The sequence below is a fragment of the Phalacrocorax aristotelis genome, chromosome 1, assembly GCF_949628215.1.
Source record: "Phalacrocorax aristotelis chromosome 1, bGulAri2.1, whole genome shotgun sequence".
NCBI classification, from domain to species: Eukaryota; Metazoa; Chordata; class Aves; order Suliformes; family Phalacrocoracidae; genus Phalacrocorax; species Phalacrocorax aristotelis.
Genome location: NC_134276.1, coordinates 196,812,647 through 196,822,524, shown reverse-complemented (window position 1 = coordinate 196,822,524; position 9,878 = coordinate 196,812,647). Strand labels below are relative to the sequence as shown.

The 9,878-nt window shown below is 41.4% G+C and overlaps 1 protein-coding gene across 2 annotated transcripts in view; it reads right to left on the bottom strand.

Annotated features, from left to right (window-relative positions):
• Nucleotides 1–4,185: 4,185 nt before the first annotated feature.
• IL17REL (interleukin 17 receptor E like) overlaps nt 4,186–9,878 on the bottom strand; it is a 55,370-nt gene continuing 49,677 nt past the window's right edge. For both annotated transcript variants that reach the window (XM_075084848.1, XM_075085111.1), the window contains 2 exons: nt 7,000–7,096; nt 4,186–5,987 (listed from right to left, as the gene is read on the bottom strand). In XM_075084848.1, coding sequence (XP_074940949.1) covers nt 7,045–7,096 — 52 coding nt within the window. In that variant the 3' untranslated portion in view covers nt 4,186–5,987; nt 7,000–7,044. The remainder of the gene's footprint in view (nt 5,988–6,999; nt 7,097–9,878) is intronic.

The following is a 9,878-nucleotide window of genomic DNA, read 5'->3' as shown; positions in this document are numbered from 1 at the left end:
AAACAAACATTTGAATACCTCCAGCAAAATAAAGTAGGAAAGAGTGTGTCATCAAAATGCAGTAAAATGATATTACGTCTATGGGCTTTTTTTTCTTCCCAATGGAAGCTAAGAGAAGGGCTAGAGAGGGTGCAGAGGAGGAAGCCAATCTTTGGTCTACATGGCTGGATCCAAGGACGCTATGAACAGACCAGGAGATAATTCTTTGTGCAATACTGGGAGAAGTATTAATACAAACTAATACCTCCATAATAAGGAGAACCAAAGCAGTAAATCCAAGTCACTTTCAAAGTCAGGATTCACAGTCAAGCGATTCCCCTTCCTTAGAAATTACCTCTTAGTGTGTGCATGTGTGGTCCCTGAAGACTTGGCTCTGCAATTCATACCTCAGTCATTACCTCAGAGGAAGGGATAATTTGACAGTAGATATATCCTTTGTATTTCGTTTCAAAAGGTACTGCATTAGTCATAGGTTGCACATTCCTCTCATGCACATTCCTCTCTTTCATATTTCATTTTAGCATTCTTCTCCATTTGTTCCCCTTGCATTTAAGTGGAATTGAGGTTTTATAGGGAAAAATAACATTTGCAAATTTGCATTCGCTTCCCCATTCTTGTGTTTGCAAAGTGGAAGGACCTCCCACAGAGTCTTGTGTTGCTATATTAATAAGTAAAGTTAATAAAAAATTCTAAGTTAAAAAGCTGTGAGGTAAAAATGGCAGTTCTTGCTGTTCTGAGTGTGTTTTCCTGTACAGATTGGAAGAATGCTTTGGGAACCCTGGAGCTGAAACAGAAGCATCATGAAAAGGAAACTGCTGAGGGTGACCTACAGTAGGTAGAAGTGGGTAGGAAACGGGTGTCTGAAGATACATGAGACACAAAAGGGATCTAAAAAATTTACTTCGCTGCCTTGACAGAAAAATATTAGGGAACTGTGGATTTCAAGCTTTGCATGTTTTATGATGATTCAACACCGTACGCTCATTTTTCTTCTGAAAGCTATATGTGGACTAACTCACAGGGAAACCAGAGGAGCCACATCTATGGAGAGTGCAACAAAGCCCCGCAGCCATCATGGCAAAACCACTGCTGCTTTTCATGAGGAAAATAATTCCCAGTAAAAAATGTCATGAAGCACCACAATAGAACTACTTAATCTGTAATTAGCTTTCATTTCCTTTTATGAATCCATATTTCTTTTCCAGTGGAGCAGCAGGGCAGTCACCTCCAGAGTAATCCCTCCACCTCAGGATGAACAGCTTCCCTCTGGAATAAGCAACAGCCCAAATGAAGAGCCTCACCTGGGCCTGCTCCCTGTACCTCATGTGTTAATTGACATTACATACATATGCATTTGCTTTATGAAATGCATGTTAGAACAGGAAGGTAGAGCCCTTCATGTACCTATTATCTATCCTCTTTTCCAAATAAATGCTTCGGAGGTGTTTTCCTGGCACACAGTAAGTTCTCCCAGTCTGCAAGCTGGCCCAAGCCCTTGGTTTTGCAGTCTATTTTCAGCACGCTCAGCAAGAACTTTGCACTCTCCTCCTGCCTGAGAGTCACTCCCACCAAAGCTGCAGTCCTGCTTTTACAGTCCCCACAGCACAGCCGTATATACAGGGGCCAGCTCTTGGGCTCTGACCAAGAGACTCCCATTCCTTCCCATGAGCTGCTGAGATGCCAGACAAAGGCATCTCAGGGGTGCGTCAGTGTTGGGGTGTTGGTCATAAATAGTTTGCATTGAGGTTCAGTCTCATCAGTCCCCAGAGGGAATTTCCAGCCTTGTTTGTTCTCCCCACTGTACCTCAAGCCCCTGCTTTGCATTTATTATTGCATAGGTGGGTGGGAATCCCTCTTCCCCTTCTTATTTTCTGTCAGACCCAAAAGGTGCTTTGTGCAATTCCCAAATTCTGGAGATGGGGCAGTACAAAAAAGTCAATACTAGAGCTCAGACACACATGGGGTTAGCAATCACCTGGCTTCACATCCTACTAAATAAGGTCCTGGATAAGGTAACTTCCAAACCATCATAACGTAACCTTCAGTACTGAAGTGCACTGAAGGAGGGAAGACCTCTGTTTCTTCTTCTCTATGTCACTTTTAAGAGGAAAGACAGGCTGAGTTGCTGCTGAGGAGTCCCACTGGGCCTTGAAAACACATAGAGCAGTGGTGTCCAGAGAGTTTGCCAAATGTCCTGTCTTGAAAATCAGAAAGACTGACAGATATCAAGGAATGAATAAACGAATGAGCAAACAAGCAGATAACCAAGTATCCTGGATATTGTATGGAGAATTTCGCCACACAGTTTCAGAGGAACCATGCAATTGTGGAAGTACATTTCAACACAGGTTGAAATTCCCCCTATCAGACTCCCAAGTGCAGCAAGACTTGAGCCTAGGCCCAACAGATAGTCTATTCTTTCCTTACCAGTCATTACAGTTTGAATGCTGTGTTCAGTTTTTCACAATTAATCAAATAAATGCTAAACCTACGCAGCTGTTAAGAAACACTTGATAAAAATCACAGCTGAGAAGGTGAAGGAGAATGACTAATGCAAAGCAAACAGTACTTTGCATAAATTAAGAAATAAATACAGGGAGACACATTATTCACTGCAGAGCACTTCCCTTTGGAGCACTGCATGGCTAATTGCCAGTCAGTGCAAATCCATTCTGCAGATTTTATTTTAGGCCCCAGCTGTGCTATTAAGCAATCTATCTGAAGACAATGGTGTCTTCTAGTGACAAAGAACTGAGTATGAGATAAAGGGCATGTAAAAGGTATCCAGCAATTTAAGAAGAAATATTGATGTAAATTTTTACTGCTGTAGAGGGAGCTTGTGTTGGTTTCTCAACTGTTCAACGTGCTCATAAATTATCTAGGTACTGATATAAACCATTTGCTGATGATCCTAAGGTATTCAAGCTGAACATGGCAAATTACAAATGGGTTTCGCAACAGTGAGCAGCTGGTGATAAAATGGTAGGTGTTATTCAATGCTGATAAATAAAGTGATGTGTGTGGGAAGAAACAATCCTAACTTCACAGCTACAGAAAACACCATTGACCCCACCACCACCATCACCACACCTACCATGAAATCTTAACTATATGCAGAATGTATACTGTGCTGGCTCACAATAACTCAGTAGACTCATGAAAACAAGCTACCATAATGAGTAGGTTGCAAAACTTTTCTAAAGCTACCTGTCTTGCAGAAAAATCTTATAGCCCATATATGATAGAGTCACATACAGCCTTCTCTAGATAGAATTGATTCGGACTGGAGGATCAGAACCATTTTCCCTTAAAACCTGGCACAGAGCACAGAGTTATAAGTGCGTATAACCATATATGACAACATACTTACCATACAAAGATCCAGGTACAGACTGAACAACCTCCGGCTGGGTGTTCCCTGCAGATTGGCACAGAGGTATATTAATATGCATGGAAGTGTTACCAAAAACTGTCTAATACAAGGGAAATGCCAGCAGTTGTCTTTTTTTTTCCTTCTGATTTTGCTTAGTTAAAGAAGTAATAACAAAGCCCCTCTCTCTTCTGTCCAGTCTATAAGAAGCACGGTCTGCGCAGAGAATAAAGAGGCATTTTTTTTGCAATATAGTGTTAAGCTCTGATTTTGCCATAAGCACTAAGGAATAAGATCTCAGATTTCTAATAGTTCTATGTTGTCAACAGTTCAGTACTTCCTAACACTGATTAAAAACAGATGTGTTGTTGTCAGCATTATTAGGTAGGGAACAGAGAACAGGACAGAATGTCACTATGCCACTGTATAAATTCATGAAGCACTCATATTTTGAATACTGTATACAGTTCAAGTGATTTCCATATAAAGAATGAATAAATAGACCTGAATTCTTCAGACTGACAAAAAGATCAGGAGGAGATAACATAGAGGTCAATAACGCATGAAGAGTGTGAGAAAATAAGTACAGAGCAACTGCTCATTGTCCCTTATGACACAAGAGCTAGAGGACAGCCAGTGAATGGCATACTGGCTGGTGAGAGGTTTAAAGCAAAGACAGATACTTCATACATCACCTGCTTAAACTGTAGAGTGAAGAACCTTGCCACAAGAAATAGAAAATTTGAGAAGTTTACATTAGTTGAAAAAAAAAGACTTAGGTAAATTCCTATAAGAACAACACTTCCAGAGATATTAAATGCAAAAAAGAAATTTATTCATCAAGTTCTTAAGACACGGGCATTGAGGTTGGGGAATATTACCCTATGCTTGTCATAGCTATCTGCAGATGTACCTGTTGAAGGCAGAGTGCAAGCTAGAACCTTTGGTTTGACTAAGTACAAACTCTCATATGTCCTTATACAAAGTCAGGGAAGCCTGAGGTGACTGGACAGAAACATGAAAGATGTAGTGGTGCAGCGAAGCTCTGCTGTCAGTGTGCATTAAAACCCTGGCTAACTCATCAAGATTGTTTTTGGAGTGCTCTGCAACAAGTAAGGAAGGATGGGATTTGCAGGAGAAAAGATTTCACTTTTCCTACCTCTGTCTGTGATTTCTTACATTCCCCAGACAGTAATTTTTACTTCTTCCAGCTCCTCAGTCCCAGTTTCCCAGACGCCAACCAGCTGGGCTCCAGGCACATGAGAGAAAAATGCAGTGTTTATGGCAAAAGAGAATGTGTGCCTCTAGCTTCATCCAGTCCTCCCCCAGGATGGACTTGATTTGGAGATGGCATAAAGGGAAGGGGGTTGTCTCCTCATGTTATACAACATGGTTGAAGGAGGAGCATCTTTGTCACAGGACACAGTCCTGTCAACTGTGAAAAAGTAGCTACCCCCACAAAATATCAGGAGTGCATCCTGCCCTGACTTATATCAATGGGCACCTAAAGTCAAGCCTTGAGGGGAACTTGCAAGGATGACAGAAAAAGCACAGAAGCTCATAAAGTCCTGATCCAGTGCCCATCAAAATTTCCCTAGTGAGGAAAAGACTTTGATTTCTCGTGCTTCTATACCATATAGATCACTTGTACTCTCTGGACAAAACCTATAATTACCCACATTTCAAAAGCTGTTCTGTATGTCTCATAGTCTAAAAACTTGCTTTCTACTTACCTGGAAATGAATCACTGGACTTCACAGGAGAATTAAGAGCTTTTGTGCTTCTGGGAAATGAAACTCAGTAGTGTGCATATATTGCCAAGCAAAAAAAAAAAAAGCCAAAAAGACAAATGGAATCCATATTTGACTGGGATTTACTACTAATTACTACAGATGACTTACAGATCAGAGGCATACTTGGGCAGGATGAAGTCTGTTTTCTTTGTGACGACTTTAAGTGAGCAGTGAATGATGTTGTTTCTGGCAGGCACAGCAATTGTTGCTGTCAAGCAGTGGTTCACAGGTCAAATAATACACAAGAGAAAGTTTCTCACAATGAGGTTCGTTCTTTGTCTCCCTTTGTCTCACACTTCACACACATGAACACACACACGCCCTTCACAAAAATTCACAATCGTCAGATTAGACATGGGATGGGAATTGTGGTTGTGAACAATATTACAATAGACATTCTTTAAGTGCCCCTCCCACTTTGCTGGAGTATTTCTGAATTCCACAAAATTGCCTGTTACATTTAAAAGCACTTTCTTTACAGACCTTAAGATATAAATAAGTGAATGCTGCTACCCTGTATGCTGTTTTATGCAAACCTATCTCCTGCAGTGGCACTGCCACCATGGCACGGGCATTGACCATATGAATTCTCCCTCTGAAATCTCTGGCATAATTTTCTTGCTTATATTTTCTGCTTGAAAGAACACCTGGAACCACCCCAAAGCATCCTTTTATGCAGTCAGCTGAAGCTAAAAATCAAATTCTGGAATAAGAATTTGCACTGAAATGGTTGTTATTGGTGGTGATGCTCCAGTTAAAAATCAGTCTGTGAATTCAGCCTGAAGTTAACACAGTTTAAGGACTGGCACAATTTTCAGGGAGGCCTGGAAAAAGACAAATGAGGAAAGAGATAATGAAAGAGATAAAAAAAGTTGACTGATTTTAGCTTTTAGACTCCTGCCTGACAGTAAAGCAATTCTGAAAGACAACTTTGAATAAGCTAAAATTCACCTGAAAGACAAACACTGATACTATGTCCCTCTTCCTACCCGATCAGGAAACCTGTCTCCAGGAAAGACTTGATGCAATGGTTCTTCACTTCTGTGAGCTGGAACCAAAATATTGGAGTATTTAAGGGAGAAAGAGAATGAAACCTTGTGAAAACCTAAACCAAATTAGCCTGTAGTGTTTGAGTCTTATAAAATACCAGAGACACAGATGTCTTACATTCTTCAAACACAGTCACTACTTTTCTCTGGTAATGATGAGAGAGCATTGCTAAGCTGGAGTAGAGTAAAGGAAAAAGCCAATCAGGAATCACAGAGTCCTCTTTCATCTGAGGCAGTGGCACAAAGGAAGCAATATTTGTACAGCTATTTCCCACGATACCCAATGTTTCTGCACCAAGCAGATAATGACAGGTGATAAACAGCCCTCACAATACTTTTACATTATCTTTGTGATCTTTTCAATGGAGTAAATCTTAGTCTGCAATATCGACTTGTGCAGACTAGGTTGTATATATCTTGTTCAAGAGCAGACTGGCTATATCCACACCCCCTGAAGGGAGGGAAAATACCCTGAAGCCTAAGCTGTGCCCATGCTTTTTCTCAGATGGGAAAAGTTGGTTTACTCCAAATGAAAGCCCTGGAGTGAACTACTATGTATGTAACATGGATGTTCAGAACCCTGAAGTAAACTGGAACAATAAAGTTTCATGCTAGGGACTACAAAATATTTCTTAGACAAAGAAAATAGCAAAATATCAGAGTTTTGTATTCCCCAAAGACCGGGGGTCATTTCACAATGCCCCTTTAGACCCTGTTTCCTGAAAGTTGGCCCCATCTCACTTTTAAGTGCCTGATGAGACCTTTGTTACAAATGGAACACATTTACCTCAGCATCCTGTTGGTGTTTTTCTTTCCAAAATATTCCTTTAAGTTAGTTCCAGCTGGCTGTGATTGAAAGTGCTGTCTCCTCAGATGCATTCCACCTCATGGGATGCAAGGAAAAATAGGAGGACAAAAGAGAAAGAGATAGACCCATTAATAATTTCATTCATGCAAGAACAGATCTCCAAAGCCATTTCTGGACTAGAGAAAGGCAGAGGAGCAAAGTAGTCACTTTGAACTTGAAGACCTCTGCTCACAGAAGTCAGAAGATTTGCTTGTCAGCAAGGAACTAACACATGCTTCGGCTATAAAGGCACAAGTTCTTGATTTGCCCCTGGCTTTTGTTGGACTTTGGGCATGCCACAAAGGCCTAAATCCCCCCCAAGGTATCCAGTTCAAGAACTTGTGAGCTCATTTTCATGTGGAGGCCAGATGGAGCTGCAGTGGAGCACCTCCCAGGAACGAAAAGTAGCAAACAAAATTAAAAAACAATACAATAAGACATCATCTGAAGGTTTTGCAGCAACAGTTGAAGGACATGAAGTCAAGCAGAAGAAAAATGTTGGTTGGATTTGACTGCAGTTTTTACTGACAGACTGAGAAGTCCTGTTGTACTACTCCTCTTTGGAAGTGGGGATGGTGTCTGGTGAGCTGGCCAGCAAAAACTAGCTGTTTGGTGAATATTCTCCTGGCAGTAGAAGCAGATGAAGTCTGATCACCTTGGAGCTTAGAAATAAAGATGATTTGTAACACACCCTTAAACAGCAAGAAATGTGCCTCTAGAAAGAAACTTGTGGGTCACAAAACACCACAAAAGTCAGATGCCGGAAAACAGGCCGAAGGAGCTGAGTCAGGCTAGATATTGATGACAGTTTTCTGCTCATCATTAACTCACAGAAACTTAAAGTGATGTAGGAAGGATGCCTCAGCTTGAATCATAAAAAAAAAACACAACACAGTCTCTGAAGGAAGGGACCCCAAATGAGGTAGCTCATTTGGCTCAGCTCAGTCTCATACCTTAAATAAGCCAACACACAAAAAGCAAATTTAGGAAACACAGCTCAGACAACACTACAGAACATATATCCAGAAAAAAAAGCTAAAGTTTTGTTTATATAACAAATACCAGATTGCTGTCTGTGCTCTGACTTGCCTAGGAGAAGTTATCCTGAATCTGGAAATCACATTAGTGCCATGGTCAAAATGCTCTATCCTGCCTTTCAGTAAATCTTGTTATTTTAGGCATATTCCCACACAACTGCAGTTGACTTACAGGACTCAGATACACAGCCATCTTAGAGCACAGGCAGAAAAAGCTTGCGTGGTCTAGAAATATTCTGAGTTATTCAGACATCACGGTTGTAAGTTTCATCAGTGTAAACTGGGTAGGGCACAGATAAGAAACTGGGCAGATAAAATCATCAATGGAACAAGCAGAACAATTAGGGGTTATTATGATATTGGTATCTGCAGATATACACAGAACCATGTCTTCCAGGGTGAGCTGGCAACAGCCCAGTCTGAAGGCACTCAGCTGGCCAGGGTCTTGCAGGTAAAAAATCAATGAGTAGAAGCTATAGGTGTAAGAAGAGGTTCTGGATTTCACAGAGAACATCAATCAAGAACAGAAGAGGAAGAGCCACCAGAGTGGAAACAGACTTCCACAGAAGTCCAACACTGAAAGAGAGGAAGAGATTCATTATAATATTAAGTAACTAGAGAAAGTGAAAGTTCTACTTCTAAAAATAAAGGGAAACTGACAGTAATGAAAAAAAAATGAAAGAAACAGCCCTGTCAAGCGCCAGTACCTTTAGGGTGGAAAACGGTCATGAGGGACTATTAAACATATATGGCTGTTGTGTAACCCAGTGTTTCTCCACTCATTTGAATCACACTTTTACTTTCTCTCCCCACTGTTAGCACTGTTATTATTGAAGAAGAAAAAAAATGGCAGGCAGTTTCCACACTATTTTAACTCATGCCCGGCATTTAGAAGCTGAGGCATAAGATGACTTGCTGAGGACCCAACAAACTGGGAAGTCCTATGGGAAAGAAGGCCATAGACACACTGGAGAGGACTCCCTGTCAGACAAGGAGGTTCTGGTTCTGTTTGTTTCCCACTCACCATGACTTTGTACTCCATGAAGGCGTGGACAAGATAGCATAGGGCAGGGTTGAAAGTAAGAAGCAACCAAGTAGGGCAAATGTATGCACTGGATGCAGAGCAGTTCATGCCTGGTTCCTCTCCACTTGCGTTTCCATTTTACCTGGAGGTTCTCAGTGAGGGGTAGATCTGAGCCAGCAATGTGAATCATACCTGGGCTGGCTGGCTTCATCTCTCCCTTCCCTCTCCTGCCTCACGCTCTTTGTCCCCTCCAGTACATCTCCCCTGCCTCCGCTTCTGCATGTCCAGTTCATCCTTCACCCTTTATGGGCTTCCTTCTGCAGGCTTCATATACACTGCTTCCTGCTGAGTGCTTCTCCCTACCTGTGCCCATAGATGGATCAAAGTACAGTCTCCCCATCTTTTATCTAGTCATCCTGTCTCTGGGCCTTCTTTTGCCTTTCAACCCTTCTTTTTCCAAACACATCCCATTAGAGAACCTCTCATGCAAAAACTGTTGGCCAAGCACAAACCCAGGTTCAGAATGTATATAAGTTATGAAAGCAAAGCTTGGAAGCCTCTGAAGTGGGTATGCAGCCATGGAGCATGTACTAGAAGCTGTGAAACATAAGGTAATAGTGGCTGTTGGCACAAAGGCAAGAGTTTTTTGCTTATATTGGCTACAATATGAAAAGATCCGAAACCTTAGAGAGTGCATGTAGAGACAGCAATGTGGAACGTGATCCCATCCCAAGCTGATTTTGAAAACTGGACCTTTA